The sequence below is a fragment of the Carettochelys insculpta genome, chromosome 4, assembly GCF_033958435.1.
Source record: "Carettochelys insculpta isolate YL-2023 chromosome 4, ASM3395843v1, whole genome shotgun sequence".
NCBI lineage: Eukaryota > Metazoa > Chordata > Testudines > Carettochelyidae > Carettochelys > Carettochelys insculpta.
In genome coordinates this window covers 130,848,410-130,865,260 of record NC_134140.1, presented here as the reverse complement: position 1 = coordinate 130,865,260, position 16,851 = coordinate 130,848,410, and the positions used below count along the sequence as shown (strand labels likewise).

The 16,851-nt window shown below is 46.9% G+C and overlaps 2 protein-coding genes across 4 annotated transcripts; one reads left to right on the top strand and one right to left on the bottom strand.

Moving 5' to 3' along the window:
• Window positions 1-250: 250 nt before the first annotated feature.
• Window positions 251-5,584, bottom strand: THAP6 (THAP domain containing 6). 2 transcript variants are annotated; one of them, XM_074993814.1, is made up of 5 exons: window positions 5,569-5,584; window positions 4,515-4,621; window positions 3,080-3,287; window positions 1,876-2,001; window positions 251-1,100 (listed from the first exon to the last, which is right to left on the bottom strand). In XM_074993814.1, the coding sequence occupies exons 2-5, from the start codon at window positions 4,592-4,594 to the stop codon at window positions 846-848; spliced, it is 669 nt and encodes a 222-aa protein (XP_074849915.1). In that variant the 5' UTR covers window positions 4,595-4,621; window positions 5,569-5,584; the 3' UTR covers window positions 251-845. The 2 variants fall into 2 exon arrangements, with proteins under 2 accessions (XP_074849915.1, XP_074849914.1); XM_074993813.1 differs by lacking the exon at window positions 5,569-5,584 and having other exon boundaries at window positions 4,515-4,767.
• Window positions 5,585-5,634: 50 nt separating this feature from the next.
• RCHY1 (ring finger and CHY zinc finger domain containing 1) lies at window positions 5,635-16,579 on the top strand. Of its 2 annotated transcripts, none has more exons than XM_074993806.1 (9): window positions 5,635-5,727; window positions 6,555-6,674; window positions 7,755-7,870; window positions 9,478-9,556; window positions 10,086-10,130; window positions 10,288-10,346; window positions 11,477-11,503; window positions 12,013-12,133; window positions 14,881-16,579. In XM_074993806.1, the coding sequence occupies exons 1-9, from the start codon at window positions 5,665-5,667 to the stop codon at window positions 15,007-15,009; spliced, it is 759 nt and encodes a 252-aa protein (XP_074849907.1). In that variant the 5' UTR covers window positions 5,635-5,664; the 3' UTR covers window positions 15,010-16,579. The 2 variants fall into 2 exon arrangements, with proteins under 2 accessions (XP_074849907.1, XP_074849908.1); XM_074993807.1 differs by lacking the exon at window positions 5,635-5,727 and adding an exon at window positions 5,785-6,004.
• Window positions 16,580-16,851: the final 272 nt, after the last annotated feature.

Sequence of the window (16,851 nt, the reverse complement as noted above, 5' to 3'; positions counted from 1 at the left end):
ACTATGTGCAGACTGCACAATTACTGACGGATGCATGGCATCTAATATACTCGTGATACAGAAGAGATCAAATGATCAGTCCATGACCTTAAAACATTGAGGCAAACTTCACCTGGACCCTTGAAAAATAGCTGAATGTGAAGTCACAGGAACACAGAAGTGGGATGGGCTTCACAAGTCACTGAGTCCAGTCCCCTGCTATTGCAGTTAACCACCTCATATAATCCCATTCATAAATGTATCAAGCTCCATCGTGGGAGCTTTGCCCAATGGTAGTAATGGTCCAGATATTACAAAATGCCATTGAAATCCAGGCCACAATGGTCTCAATTGTGGAGAAGCTCCTTGTCTTTCACCTGGTGAACTCTCAGCTCAACTCAGCTAATGCCAAGATTAGCTGTCATTTTCCCAACACTTTCTCCTACCCATGCAATTAAGGGAAGTCCAAGCAAAGGTGAACATATCTCCACAGGCTGCTCATGATACTTTCCCACCCTCTCCAAGTCTCTTGCTGCACATTGTTAGTCCTGATTTATACTATTAGGGCTCCACTAAGGTTCCACATTCTGAAGTTAAGACAGAGGAGCTCCGCTTTGCTAACCCCAACGATTGTTTACATTTATATTTTGCCTTTGTAGCTCCTATTCCGGACCAGGCCCCTGGCCCGCAGAGACCAAGACACATTTTTTTCAGAAGGCGGTGGATCCCAGATGGTATCTTTAGAGAACCTGCTGCTCCAGAGATCTGTTTGATCCTGTCCACTGAGTGCTGATGTCCAGCCCCAAAACATCCCTCTTCTGAATGTTGAGTGTGAGGTGACTGTAGCTACCCCTACTTCAATGACTTCAGCTGGTAGCCTGTTCCCGTGTGCCCACCTCACACCACTCCCAGCAATAAACTGCCAGCTTACAGGCTATTTCAGGGCTGATCAGACATTTGCTCTCCAACTCCTGGATCACCGACCTCAGTGATTCTCTGCGTTGTTGTTCTCGTTCCAGAATGTTCCTCAGGTGTTCCTTGGCATCGTCGAGCTCACTGATTACCTGGTCTAATTTACACTTCAGTGTCTTTGGACTGTCCATTATGCTGTAACTGTGCTCCTAGGAACAATTCAATTCATTAGATGTTCTCACCTTTCCCAAAGCTCTCGTTCTTCCACATGTGCTCCCTGCTCAGCAAGAAGTGGCTAAGAGATTGCTTAAAAAGCCATCCCATTAGCAATTGTCCTCTGCAAATCCACGTGGAGTGCATGTGCTGTTTGCCTTCAAGCCTGTTAATCAACTACAAGAAATGGAGCTGCTCCTACTGCTCTCTCAAGTGAGCAACACGTTTGGCAGATTCTTGAACTGACGCCCTAATTAGGTATGTAAAATCCTGGTTAATTTGTTAACAGATGAAATTGAGGAGAGGGGAAGGTAGACAGGGAGCTGCTCTGGATGCAGGCTGTTCTGGCCAAGCTGTAGCGCCCCTACCCGCTGTGTGCATGAGGCTGCCATGGTCCACAGCTGCACTCTTTCTTTGGGGACTGCTTTGGCTAGGCTGGTGTGCCCAAGCCAGGTCCACTGGGGACTAGGGTTGCTCCAGCTGTGCTGCAGCATCCCACAGCTGCAGCAGGCCCCATGGGGCTGGAGCAACCCTCTGCCCACAGAAGGTGGAGGGGCTGCTCCATCCTCCCCGGTTAACCATAACCGATAGCTTCACGCTAGACAGCTGAAGCTTTACTGATTAAACGTTTACATCCCTAGCCCTAACGCACACAAAACAAGGAGACTGACCAAGAGGATGCCATTCCCTGCAATTACACTGGTAATGAGCGTGCAACACTGTTGAAAATCCTGCTATATACAGGTGGTTCAAATAAGTCACTTTACTTACCAAGATGAATTGGGAATGTAATTCCCCAGCGCTGGAAGCCAAATCCACCAGCTGGGGGTTATAAACTGTCACTGGCAGCGTTTTCAGCAGGTTGTTTCGTCTGCCCTGAACTTTTCCTCGTCTGCTCTGTTATAAATATATATATTTCACACCAGTTATTGAGACAGACACATCAGAGAGAGTGCAGGCTAATGTGTTGCTGCAGTGTGCTGGAAGCAGGGAAAAGAAAGAGGTGAAATGAGAAACCAGTACCTTCCCCCCACCTTTGAATTGGGATGTTAAGAGATGTTCATTAAAAAGTTTTTGCAATGACAACCAGACCTCTAGGCTGTGTCTACACTAGTTTCAAAATATTTTTCGAAAGAAGGGGCTCTTTTGAAATATCCAGGAAGGGGCTCTTTTGAAATATCCAGCGGAGCATCTACACACAAAAAGCGTTCTTTTGAAAGCGCTCTTTCACTCCTGTTTCGGGACGAGCACCTTCTTTTGAAAGAAAACGTGTGTAGAGGGACCGCGGAGTGTCTTTTTCAAAAGAGCTGTTTTCATGGCACCTGATTTTTTGATCCCTGGCCCGTTCTTTCGAAAGAGCGGGGGCTGTGTGCGCACTCTTTCAAAAGAAGTTCTTTCAGAAGAGGTCATCTGGAAGGACATCTTTCAAAAGATTTCTGCAGTGTAATTGTAGCCTAGGAGAAGAGCTCTCCAGGGTCCCATTCAACAGGCGCTTCCCAGCCCAGTCTTTTTGGTATGCTGGGAATTTACTTTGATATTATGATTGATTGGTATGAGGAAGCCCAGTAAATATCAGGCCCTCATTATGCAAGTATAGTATAAAACAAATCCCTGCTCTGATGAGCTCACAGAATAAGCATTTGGCTAGACCTGAAGAGATCAGTTTCACTTCTCATTTTTTAATGTACTAGATCATGTTTTGTTCAGACTCCCACTTTTTTAAAAAAAAGCCTTTAAGGACATGCTCCTGCACTCTTTCCTCAGGTAGTCCTGCCTGAGAAATGAGAGAAGGAACTGGCTCAGAAAGATGTTAACCTTTGGGCACATTTTTCCCTTGCTTCTCTGATCTAGTGATGATAATCCAAAAGAAAAAAAAAAGCTTCTGTGTTCTATGTAAAATGTGGGGACAAGCCTGCCAGTGTTTGCCAATGCAGTTAAATATAAGAAAAATTACTTGCAGATTGTGAAGACCAACCTGGAAGTGAGAAGGAAATTCAAAAATGGAAGGGATGACTCCAGGTTTGAGCCTGATGTTGGGGCCTCTTGTGTCGAAGTCTGACTTCTTAAAGTGCCGTGAACACAACACATCTGCTTTCTTAGGCTCCCACATACCTGCAGAGTTCACGTCGAGCCTTTTCATGGCCACCACCCACCTTCTTTTGGCCTCCTCGTTGGTGGGGAACCTAGGACAAATGTGCAGAAAGGAAGGCAAATTTGAACACATACAGTTGTACCACGCCATAGCCTCTAGCTGTGCAAAAGAATCCGGGACTTGTGATTGTAAAAGGGCACACTTACAGGTAGCCTTGTGACTGTCCTTCAGGCAACGTGTAGCCTGGGTGTGACTATGCAAGTCAACACCTGCACCCCATGCTAACCAGCCATTCCCCTCTGAGGTACAGAATGTGCTGCTCATACCAACTAGCAGCCCCCCTCTTGTGCTCTTGTTACACAGCCAACTATGTTATCAAAGAACACTAGGACTGGAAGGGACCTTGAGAGGCCATAGAGTCCAGCCCCCTGCCCCAATGGCAGGACCAAGTACTGTCTAAACCATCCCTGATGGACATCTATCTAACCTATCCTTAAATACCTCCAGCCATGGAGATTCCACAACGTCCCTTGGCAATTTATTCCACTATTTGACCACCCTGAGAGTTAGGAACTTTTTCCTAATGTCCAACCTCAACCTCCCTTGCTGCAGTTATGACCTTCTGCACAGAAAAAAAGGGGCTGTGTCCTCCTCCAAAACCTTCTGAGTCAAATTATTTCACCTGAAGCCTGTTTACAGCCAGAATTCATAACTCCTTAAGGAACTGACTGGGTAAATACAAAATGACAGAGGTGGGTTGGTTCTGCAGCTAATGTGGTGATTGTTTCATCTGACTGTGCCTTGAGATTACTTCCATAGAGCCTTTCCTTTCAGAGACACCAGACCCTTCACTTTAAGATGCTGAACTGATTTCCCCCTTGATTTTGGACAGGCTAGAAGTAATTAATTCAGACATAAACACTCCTCGCTCAGCTGATATAAGGACTGTTCAGGTTTACAGGGTGACACTCTGCAGTGACTCCGTTGAGGTATAAAAGTCTGTGGATGAAAACAAAACATTAAAGGCGGTCTTTAAAATTCCCCCAGCCCGACTGCAGCGCCTGGGCTATTGTGCCTATTCTGAGCAGTGTCCCCAGGCGCGTGTTACTTGGTGGCTAAGGTGGTGGAAAGGCAACTTAGGTGGGCGGCTGGGATGAGGCAGAGGAACGGTTTCACACAGTTCCCCCCCCAGCACGGGGTCCTATACAGGGCCCCTCAGCGCCGGGATTAGAGGCCTGGCCCTAGGTGGATGTGCTTCTGTAGTGGCAAGTGGCCTAGTGACCCCCATGCCTGGAGCTGCCACCGGCCTGAGCCTTACACATGAAAAGTCAGTCCCCGCAGCTTGGACTTCGGCAAACAGCGGGAGGCGCAGCCGATGGCGGAGCAGCTCTTCACCATGGTGCTGGCTGGCAGCTCAGTACCCGCCTGCAGGGAGGAGGTGGCATGCTGAGCAGGGGACTGTGCCCCTCCCCCCGGGACCATACAGCTGGGGGGGGCGGGGCGAGCAAGGAGCTGAGCAGGGGGCTGTGCCCCTCCCCCCGGGGACCATTACAGCGGGGGGGGGGCAAGGAGCTGAGCAGGGGGCTGTGCCCCTCCCCCCGGGGACCGTTACACCGGGGGGGGGGCCAAGGAGCTGAGCAGGGGGCTGTGCCCCTCCCCCCGGGGACCGTTACACCGGGGGGGGGGGCCAAGGAGCTGAGCAGGGGGCTGTGCCCCTCCCCCCGGGGACCGTTACACCGGGGGGGCGGGGCCGAACAAGGCGCTGAGCAGGGGCTGTGCCCCTCCCCCCGGGGACCGTTACAGCGCGGGGGGGCAAGGAGCTGAGCAGGGGGCTGTGCCCCTCCCCCCGGGGACCGTTACATGGGGGGGGGCAAGGAGCTGAGCAGGGGGCTGTGCCCCTCCCCCCGGGGACCGTTACAGCGCGGGGGGCAAGGAGCTGAGCAGGGGGCTGTGCCCCTCCCCCCGGGGACAGTTACACCGGGGGGGGGCGAGCAAGGAGCTGAGCAGGGGGCTGTGCCCCTCCCCCCGGGGACCGTTACAGCGGGGGCCGACCAAGGAGCTGAGCAGGGGGCTGTGCCCCTCCCCCCGGGGACCGTTACACCGGGGGGGGGGCAAGGAGATGAGCAGGGGGCTGTGCCCCTCCCCCCGGGGACAGTTACACCGGGGGGGGCAAGGAGCTGAGCAGGGGGCTGTGCCCCTCCCCTCGGGGACCGTTACACCGGGGGGGGGGGGGGCAAGGAACTGAGCAGGGGGTTGTGCCCCTCCCCCCGGGGACCGTTACACGGCGGGTGCGCGTGGTGGGGGGGGAGCTGAGCTCGGTCCGGCACAACCCGGCGACGGGGAGGGGAGGGAGTAAGGGGACGTCGCGGCACCTGGGGGCAGCGGCGCTTCCTCCTCCCGGCTCCTCGCTTCCGGCGGAAGTCGGGCCGGAAGTCGTCACCGGCGGCGGCGCGCGGCAGGTTCCGGCGATGGCGGCGGCGGCGGCCGGCGGGGCGGGCTGCGAGCACTACCGCCGCAGCTGCCTGCTCCAGGTGGGGGCGGGGCCCTTCCCGCAGCGGAGCCGGGCTGAGCCCCCGCCCCGCCTCCCCCTTCCCCACGGCTCGTCCGCGTCTTCTCTCCCCGCCCGCCGGGGCCCTGCTCCCCCCAGCTGCCGGGCAGGGCCGCCCCAGACAGGCTCCCTTTGGCCGCTGCGCCGGGCTCAGCGCGGGCGGCGCCCCTCGGGGGTCTGCGAACCCGCCGCTCTCCGCGCCCGCGATCGTAGCCGCGTCTGCAAAACCCGCCTGGATGTGGGAACTAGCCGGGCTGCAGGTAGCCGCGTCCGCCCAAGCCCCCCGCCGATGAGCAGCGTGCCGGCCACGGCGTGTGTCCCGCCGCGCAAAGCGGTGCCGGGGGACCTCCGCTAACGAGCCGGGAAATTTGTAGTTGCCTGTGCAAAAACCGGTGCCCCGCGGGTGTCCACAAATTCGCGGTGTTCCCGATAGGACACTTGTATCTGCAGCTGGAAAACCAGCCCCACCTGTAGATGTGGTTGTCCCCAGGGGTGAGGTGGATATCCCGCGTTTGCAGGCCTCTACCAATAGACACTTGCCTTTTCTTTCCATGAAAGAGTAGCTTCCTTCCCCCACCAGGCACATTAACGGATCAGACTTCAAAGCTAGTCAGATCACTCCAAGCCTCTGACACCTTATAAAGAAGCTGTTGGTCTTGTGCTATCACTAACTTCAACAAGCTGATCCAATCTACTGTTTTGACACACTAAACCAGTCAGTGAAGTCTAGATGTCCCCCGTAGCTGTGACTTAATTTTTAGTTTCCTCATACTTTGTCTTGTCTTGTCCTTTTTTTTTTTAACCTTCTAGGCTCCTTGCTGTGGTAAGTTTTACGTTTGCCGTCTGTGTCATGACAGCAAGGAAGATCATCAGATGGATCGCTTTAAAGTAAAACAAGTGCAATGTGTAAAGTGTAAAAGTATCCAGCAGGTATGGTGCATACTTAAATCTTATTGCTCTGCTGTGACTGTAATTATTGTCTTCTGAATGGGATTATAAAATGCAGATGCTTAATGGAGGATCTTAATTTTACTGGGGCGGTAGGGGATGGACAGGGTAGATTTCTCCATTCTTTCCGCTGATAAGATAGGAGTACAGGGAATTCCTACATCTTAGGTGGATGATGCACTTATTCTCTTTCTGCTACCTCGCCAGTTAACATTAAAGGTGAAGAAAGAGTGTATCAGTTCCGAGCAAAGCTAAGATGAATGCTTAGCTGCAGAACATGGGTAAGATTATAGACTGGAATTCTTGCACTTAGGTCCCTGGTCTTTGTTGCATTCACAGTGAGGATGGGACCTTAATGTGTCTCTTTTAGCTTCTGATTGCCCACGTTTGACAGCAGCTTTAGTAAGTGCAGAGATGGGTGCTATAGAATACAGCTAGATAATAAAATTTACAGCCATAACTGTTTCATTCTGGATTTGTATCTAGAGTTGATCCCCCTCTTCCAATATCGTGTCAGTTATAAGACTGTGCAGGAGAGGCTAATGGGAGAACATGGGATTCTGTCTCATGTCTACCTGAACTCAGGGATCTAACCAGTATGGCAAATCCTTAATTCCCTTTTACTGAGGGTTATTCTGAGAGTTTGAAGTCTAATTCTCCAGAAAGCGTCCCCAGTGAAGACTCTCTTTGAATAAAAGAATAACGACATTTTATAAGAACCCTGATAGGGTTGGTGGGTGTAAATGTGGATTTACTGTGGCACTAAAATAGCATGCCTAAAACGTCTCAACTTCCCTATATGCATCTTTTTGTGTGGGCAGGAGATGGGGTGGGCACAAAGCCATGTCAGACCTTGAAATTATAGGTTTGTTGTGTAGGATAACATGCTTGCTAAGTCTTAAGTCTAACTGTAGAGATAACAGCTTGGTACAGTGTTAAGTTGAAGAACTGAAAGCTGCTGGTTGTGTCCCCTGTCCCGTCCCCCTCTTCCCCCCCGCCAAAAAAAAAGTTGGTAGTTCTTATTGCTTGTGTAACATGCATTATGTCATGTGTAACTTGTAGGCTCAACAGAGTTGTGAGGATTGCAGCAGTGTGTTTGGAGAATATTACTGCAGTATATGCCACCTGTTTGATAAAGACAAGAAGCAGTATCACTGTGAGAAGTGTGGAATTTGTAGGTACTGTATTTAAAATGAAAGTTTTGCTTTTGATGTTCATTATTCAGATTTAAGTTTTTAAAGCCCTTTCACTTAGGTTGGCTTAAATCAGGGCTATCCAACCTTTTTTCATCAGGAGTCACATGGCAATTTTTTTTACATGTTCTAGGGGCTGAACACAAAATAGGCCCAAACCACAACAAACCTGCCCCTGATCTTAACCCCCCAAGCCCCCTGCAGCCTTGCTTTAAAAAGTTTCCATTATTTGTCTATAGTTTTTTGCATCCATGCATAATGAGGACATGGAAGAAAAAGTAGGGGTGTCCTTTTATCTTGAATTCACATTAGTAGAGGGAGAGTTTTGTTAAGTTTAAAAGCTTTCTTTTACTTTTAAATGCTCTATTAAAATGGGGTTTCATTAAACAATTCTGATTGTTGGTCTTAAACTTCACAATTAACATTTGCTTGCTGAAAATCAATCTACTAATGATGTTGCACAGGTTTAGCACGTTCAGGGAAGGGAAAATTTTCCCCTGATCCTCTGTGCAGTTTCTGTTGTATATTCTGCACTCATTTCACGTGTAGAACTCCAAAAACAGGTGATTCAGATCGTTGGGTAAAAGAACTGTAATATTTGCTTTATGAGGGGGAAAAATGCTTTTTAATTTCCTGCTGCTGCAAAAAATGATGTCTACACAAACATCTTGAAATCTTGGTGGCTGAAATAAGTTGATGCTGTTCTGTGTTTAAATTATATCAGCTTCCTGCAATAGACGTATGCCATATATTTTCATCTAACGCCTTTGTACTGCTAATTAATATTAAAGGAAGCAGTCTTATGATTTCAGACATTCATAGTTATAAAAATGTTGGTGCTCGTTTCTCTTCATTTTAAAGGTAATATTAATATGGTGGTTCAGAGTCTTTGTTTCTGGAGGTTGGGGTTAGATAAAGTTCTGAAATGCAAGATTTTTGAAGAGATTTGAACTGTGGAATAAAAATACTTGGAAAAGGAGCATCTGTTTAACCACTCTTGCTAGGAAAATACAGGAAGAGGCTGCAGGTCCAAGACTAGTAGTGGATTTATGAGATTCAGGGAAGCATGATGTATTTTGGAGATGAGCTTTTATTTCTGATGTGTCTCCAAAATAATGAATGCGTGTTGGTTTAGAAAGAAATTGAATACATCATGGTGGGGAACATATTTAGTCCTGGCTTCTGTTGGAAGCCTTTCCTTGCACTGCACCTATTGTAAATAAGTGCTGAAGAGAGGGGAAAGTTGGTGGCCACTACAAAACAAAGGCCATTGTCTTGAAAATACACTTTATCTTAAAGTCACACTGGATTTTGTTCTAAGTGACACTTCAGAATATTTTAATTTAAAGACTAGAAGGAAACATAGTTAAAAATCTTGTGCTTTTGACAGTTTTTTGTGTAATCACTTTCACTACTTAACTGCATACAATGCTGCAGTCCTCTGAAATAAAAAAACAAACAAACAAACAATAATTTCTTGACCTGGGAGAGAAATAGTCTTTTCTAAGTGTGAAACTTTTCTTGCAGAGGTATTAATATATACATTGTACAGAAATTGGCAAATTACTCCTAACTGAATACTTGTCTTTTAGGATTGGTCCAAAAGAAGACTTTTTCCATTGTTCAAAGTGCAACTTGTGTCTAGCTTTGAGTCTTCAAGGAAATCATAAGGTATGAATGTAATATTCCATTGTTTTGCTTAAAGACAACACAGCCTCCCTCTTTACCCCACTGTGCATATTTTCAGAAGAACTGATAGGTCCTAGCTAAACCAGTGCTGAGCAGTGCATCTCAGCCCTGAATGGGTACATTGATCAGCACTGGGCTTCTGTATTGCTTCCCTTGCAATGTGGATACTCTTTGAAATTGTGCTGTACTTCTGGATTTTCCCATAATTGTGATCAACTGTTCTAACTCTGTTCTAAGATTCTGTCAGTTTCATTTGCCATTTTCCTAGTGTGGCATACTAGTTTTTTTTGGAGGTCCCATAATAATTTTAAAAAATTAAAATAATACATTTTAGCATTCATAGATTTTACTGGAATCCCCTTTGACGGAATTTGAACTGACATTTGGTGTAGTAAAAGGTTACATGCAACATTTATGTATTTTAAGGAAATGTAGAGCTGAGTACTTGTTGAAGAATCCATATTTATTTTTCTTTCCTATTAAGCTGTCTTTTTTTTTTTCCTTTGCATAGTGCATTGAAAATGTCTCCAGACAGGACTGTCCAATATGTTTGGAGGTAAGGGTTTTTAAAAATGTTTCAGTTTACTTGCAAATATATTCTGCGGTTGGCTTCCCTTTTGAAGTATTCTTTTTTTCTTTTGGCTTTGACTTTCACGTTCAGTGTGTATTTGATCATTTGGGAAATACACATTATTTCTTGTGTCTCAAAACAGGACATTCACACCTCGCGTGTTGGAGCTCATGTTCTGCCTTGTGGACACCTTCTTCATAGGTAAAGATGCTTCCATAGAAACATTATGATCAGAGCTGGAGATATGTGCTGTCTCATCCCAGGCCACCTGCCTGATAAAGCAAGCCATCTTGCACACTGCTGTCTTCAGTGGTGTTCAGAATGTCCCAAGCAATGTCCTTTCCCACGTAGACTGCTCCCCAGCTCAGCAGAGCTTTCTCACAAAGAGGCTTCCTTGGTATTCATCCTACATTTTCCGTATTTCTTCTTATTGCTTGTGCCCCAGTGTATCGCCCTAAATAATGTCCTCTTTGGTGCAAACTGGCTTGCCACACCCTCACTGTGAGCCTACGATGAGCAACGTGTGGTAGGAACCCTGTTGGCTCTACAAAGGCACAGGGGTCTGGCTTCATGGCACAGTTAGAGGGTGCGGGGCTCAAGTTGTCTCTTAACTAGTCTATATGCTTAACTCTCAGTTTTCATCCTGCGTTGTCCTTACAGCCACTGAACATTTCTGTGGCTCTAGGAAATCTTTCCTGTTTGTCAATAGTTTTTTTTTGACAAGAGACACAGAATGGAATGGAGCACTCCCAGAAGAGGGTCACAACAGAGTCATGTATTTCCTTCATGTCCAGTGCATTGATGTCTCTGTATGCCAGTACAAAATGCCCTTATCCCTTTTGTGTTTCTGTTTGCTATTGTGTCTTTGAATTTCTTCTATTCCTAGTCTCCTTCAGTGTAGCTGTTTGCCAGGCTCCCTCTCCCCGTGACAATATGTGGTAGATTAATGATCTCCACATGTAGCAGAATGTGTCTTTTCTAGTTGAATCTCGCTTCATTGTGTTTTGACCATTTCCTGACGTTTCTCTTCACGCTTATCTGTCCCTGTTGTTTGGCGTGATCTTAAATGGTCTGCAAGTTTCGTTCCTGTGCTGTTGACTCCTTACTGAAGATGCCAGAATAAGAGCTAACGTGTTCTGGTCTCTGTGAAGCCCTCTGAACATGGATGCCTCCCTCTTTCCACTTCCATACAAGTTACTTTTTTAGCTACAGCTCTTTGGCTAGCTTGCTCCTCTTTTAGTTGAAGCCTCACTTTTCTGTCCTGGGGGTTTAAGCGCTGACTTCACTTTACTTGCGTTAGCTACTGACGTGGCCTTGTGTTTTCTTTGTAGAAACTGTTATGAAGACATGTTAAAAGAGTGAGTATTCTAACCTCACTTCTTTGTAAGTATCGTAGCAGTACAGACTCCTGATGTGGAGAAACAGAGGTTACTGTGATAACCCTGGGCTGAGTGATTTAAAGGCAGCTGTTAACAAAGATATTTCTCATGAGCTGCTGTGATGGGAGTTGGCTCATAAGATTGGAAGGGATCTCAGGGGTAATTGAGTCCGGCGCTCAGCTATAATAGGTTGTACTGTCATATAATCCCTTTCATACACCAGTAAATCACATCTTAAAGCCAGTGAGGTTGTTTACACCGCTGCATCCGTGGGGAAGTTGTTCCCTCCCTCCTTTGATGATTAGAAACCTGGTCATGTCCAGCCTGGATTAATTCATGGCCAGTTTGTCCCTATTTGTTTGGTGCCAGTGATGTCCCTTACTCTTCTCCCTGGGGTTTTTCTCTGCCTCCTGATATAATTAAACTGACTGTGGCAATGGCTCTGTCACACCAGAATCCTCCTGACTTGTATTTTGTCTCTTCCCCAGAGGTTACCGATGCCCCTTGTGCATGCACTCAGCTTTAGATATGACCAGGTACTGGCGGCAATTGGATGATGAAGTGGCGCAGACGCCTATGCCCACGGAGTATCAGAACATGATGGTGGAGGTAAGTAGCAACTCCTTTCTTACTGTGCCTCCTTCCAGTCTCCCTCCATTATTGGCCGCTCTACCATCCTGCTAGCGGGAGCAGAACTTGAGAGGAACGCTTTCTGAAACACAAGGTAATGTTACCCTTTGACGTGATGCAGAAAAATGGTTTCTCATTTTCAGGGGATAAGATGACCAGCTGGGCGAAGAATTGTTATTTCCTACCCTCCAGCCCCTGGTATAGCATTGTACTAGGCTGGAGTTGAAGGATGCAAGGAGAGTTACCCTTCTGAAACATCTTGGATTGACAGACACCACCACATCATGGGGCCAGTGCTCTTTTCAGGAGCAGGAATTGATGTTCTCATCCCAGTTCAGTGCAAACATGCTGTTTGTGCAAACCATGCCAATATTTGCCAGTGCAAAGGGAGCAAATTGAGAGCTGTTACTTTAGCTGAGGGTAACAGCCTTTGAGGTCTGCTTTGGGCCTGGCTTCTGCTTTCTAGAGAGACCTAAATTACGATAAGGGCTATGTAACTTATGCCAGCAACACCTGCAAGGCTAGCCCAGGTGTCCCACTTCCCTAGTGTTTCTTAGATGGAGGACAGTTCTGCTTTTTTATCTGATGTAGAAAAGAATTTATTTCTAATGCTATGTCTACACTACTCTGCAGTAGTTGCAGTCAACTCCTGTAGTCCTTGTGAGACCCGAGGAGTAAGGGAGGTTGACGGGAGAAACTTTCCTGTTGGCTTTCCTCAGCGTGGACAGCCAGGTAAGTCAGTTTCAGATGAGTTGATTCTAGCTACACAATTGCAGTAGCTAGAATTGTGTGTTTGAAATTGACTTGGTTTCCTAGTGTAGACCTGGCCTTAGAAAAGATTGCCAGACTGTCGCGGAGCAGCATCAGGCACACCCCACACAGGGAATAGTGTAGCCAGAGCTTTGTGTCTTCTCCAGTCCTCCTCTGCTGGAACAGATTTGGGCAGATAATCTAGGGAGGGCTTAAAAGAGGCTGAGAGAAAGCAAGGGCCAGCACTTTTGTCTTACTTGTGTAATAAGTTCCATTAACTTACTACAGACACGGTAGAACCTCAGGTTCCGAACTGACCAGTCAACCAGAGTGCCCAATTTGTGCTGTATCTGTTGCAAAAAATAATAAAATCATCAGAGTTGTAGTTAAAGAAAATCATAGTAGGAAATAACATTTGCAGTTTGCAAGGGTGGAAGATCCTGGACCTTGGGCATCACATAAAATCAGTCCTTTAGCTATGCCAATTATGGCTATTTCTAAATGAAGAGGGAATTCTAAAAAAGGTGTTAAGATAAGCGCAATAGAAAATAAAGCCTATAAGCGCATTATCCCAGTGTAAAAATGGCAACACACCCACAAAAAACCCTTGCAAAACAATCACTATGTTGTAAATGAATCAAGCGCAGATGGTTCTGGAAGTGCTCAGCCCGAATAAACCTGACCACAAGCGAGGGAGATTTGGCCCAACTAGTCATTAAAGAGAGAGTAAAGGAGGCGGTACAGCTCGGGGCAAAGTCACAACTTCATGCCAGAGAAGCCTAACTGGTCTTTGTCTGAATTTCACCTCTCTGACCAAGATAGAGGTCCGGGTGAGGTGTAAAACTAAAAACAGAACCACAGTTGTGACAGGCAACACAAAGGGAGACTCTTACTGCACCTGCACCTCCCTTGTCCACTAACACTGCTGACTTCATACAAAAAGAAATAGGGCAATTGGTGCCCATCCCCCCGCAAATAGCCAAGCAATAAAATATTGAAAACAATACTGTACCAGTGGAGGCAAGTTTGCACCCTTTGGTTTGTGATTTAAGCCTAATGTTAATAGAAATTCAAAGAATTGCCATGAAATTAGTCTTAAAACTGGTCTGCTAAATAATAAACTGAAACCCACAGGGGAAAAAACCCCACATAAAGTACAGAAAAAATAAATGCTAATGTAAAACAAAAAGTAAAGTGGAAATCTAATGCAACATAATTAACGAACATACAAAAAATCCCTCACTTCAAAAAATCGGAATCAAAATATTTATACTACATAAATCAAATTATAAAAATAAAATATCTAAACAAATTAAAATAAAACCCAAACTGTTTGCTGCAAATAACAAAACAACCCTAGCCAAAGAAAATACAGCCTTTTGTTAGTACGGTAAACCCTCAAGATATGTGCAGCCAAGTTGCGCGTCTCAGGTTAATGGGACTGCTGTCCCTGACAGGAGCGGGGAAACCAGTCCTGTCAGGGGCAGCAGCTTGACTCACGGTTGCTGACCCTGACAGGAAACTGCTTCTGTCGAGCGCAGCCGAGAGTTAATCTGCTGCCCCTGACAGGAGCACTTTCCTGATCCCTGGAGTGGTGGGGAGCTGGGAAACAAGTGGCAGCCTCCAGTTAGTTTCCTGGCTCCAAGGAGTGAAGGGGAGCTTAGGAGCCAGGCAGCTGCCTGGTTCATAGCTCCCCCTCACTTGCAGGACCCAGGAAACTGACCAACACTCTGGGCGCCAGGAAACTGATCAGCCCTGGTGGGCTGGATGGTTTCCCAGTCCCTGCAAGCCCAGGGGAGCCGGGGACCTGGTGGCAGCCTGATTGCCATCTCCTCTCAGCCTGCACGAAAATTTGAGTTAGGTGGGGGTTGCATTTCTGCATCCCTCATGTCACTCGAGGGAGTACTGTAGTTAGTGTTGTAGCCGCAATGTTTTATCTCGCCTGTTTGTCTTAAGGCCACTCTCTTTTATTACAGATCCTTTGCAATGACTGCAGTGCCCGGTCCACTGTAAGGTTCCATATCTTAGGCATGAAGTGTACAAGCTGTGAATCCTACAACACTGCTCAGGATGGAGGATGCCGGGGGGCTGTGGAGCAGCAGTGACCAGCACACGTTGTTTGCCACTGGACAAGAAAACCATATTTAGCTGATGTGTCAGCTAACAAACCAAGGCCCAGTGTGTTGTCCCTTAGTACAAACGGGGTCTCCATTAACGCATCACAAAACCGTAATTCCTGGTGCCATATCCAGGCTCCACAGGGTATTGTCACTCTGCTGTTAGCATGTCCTACAGTTCGCCCACGTCAGTGGCTGTGTGTCAGAGCGCCTGGGAGATCTCGCCCCCTGCTTTCTGCAGCAGTGGTCCCTGGAGAGAGAGAGCTTGTCTGGGGAGCTTCCCTTCCTGTGGTGCTGGGCATCACATGCAATATTAGGCCTTAAACTGCAAATTCCAGCTGTTTTCTACTGGGTTGTGTGGATACGTATTTCTAATAAGATGATTTATAAGCAGGAGCTGTCAGGACTGAACTGATTCTGTGGCAGCTGAAGGCTCTGGCCAGATACTGTGGAGACTGGTGCTTTCAGGAGAAGAGGGCAGCAAGGCTGGACAGCTACCTAGGGGACAGTCTGGAGCTTGGAGGGCTGTATTTAAGGAAAGCTTAAGTCTTCAGTCTTTTGAGTGAACAGATTTTGTTTTGAAGTGATACTTGTATCTTTGTACGTGGCTGAAGTCTGGGAATTGGAGGTGTTGATAGAGGATGTGCGGGGGGGAGGATAATAAGTCATTTATCTTCTCGTACAACTCACACACAATCTGCACAAAGTGAAAACATGCAGGTGTAGTAATTCAAAGCCAGGCGACTGTGTCTCAAATCAGTGGATATGTATAAAACGTGAAAATCAGGGCTTAGATCTGCCTCTTGTCTCCACCGATTCCCCTGGGGAGCTAGTTTTGCCACATCTTAGTTCCTTTCACCTGCTGCAACTAGCTGTTGATTTCTCTCCAGCCAGAAGGGCTCTCATGCTGCAAAGTCCTGGCAAAGTGCTTCCCTTGAGTAGGCTCGTGGCCTAGACCTTCAGCAAGGGTGGGAAGTTCAGAGTGTGCATTTGTCTTTCCAGGATTGAGGCCAGAATAGCTAATTGTAGGGATTGCAGTTTTGCAAAAGTCTGATTTTGGCCATGCTCTGGTGGTTCAGGCCCAGCCTCTGCTTGGTAGGTATGTTTGGTAAGACCTAGTTGCATGAAAATGGTGTTAAAATATAGTGACAATATCGCCTCCGCCCACACCTCCAAGTATTGGCAGTTTCAGTACTGCAAAATAGCCCTCTTTGTGAGAGCCAGTGTAGGAAAGTAACTTGAAGTATGTGTGGAAGAACCTTCTGTATTTAATTGTTCATGTTCAAGGAAATGCAGAAAATAACAAAGCTAGTTTCTCACGGTGTAGCTGATGTTTTTAAATTTGTTCTGATTCTCTGAAGTGTCACTAAAATATATATTTTCATCTGACAGTGTCCCTTTATGCTCAAAAATACTTCAAATCTAAGTGCTGTATGGTGGTAGTAGTTACTGCTGATGAAATCCAATTGCATATACGTAGGTATCTTTCTAACGCACTTTTCTCAATGCCCTAAATTAATGGATTTTGATGTACAATATCTTTAATAAAGTAGATTCCGGTAAACTCCTCATAATCCTGGTAGTCACTGTTCCAGGAAAGCATCAACAAAGGGGGTGTTGTGTCAATAGGGGGCTGACTGCTAATTTCAATGGTCATGGTGGATTTTTCCCTGCTGGGCCTACAGGCACATGAGTAAAGGCAGGAGAATGCAATTACAGCTGCAGTACTACTCGACTCGGATTGTTTAGACTAGCACCGTGCTGGCTCTTGTGGCCTCGTGTGCACTGTTCTTTGGACTGAAGATCGCTGTCAGCAGGTCGTGCGGTTCC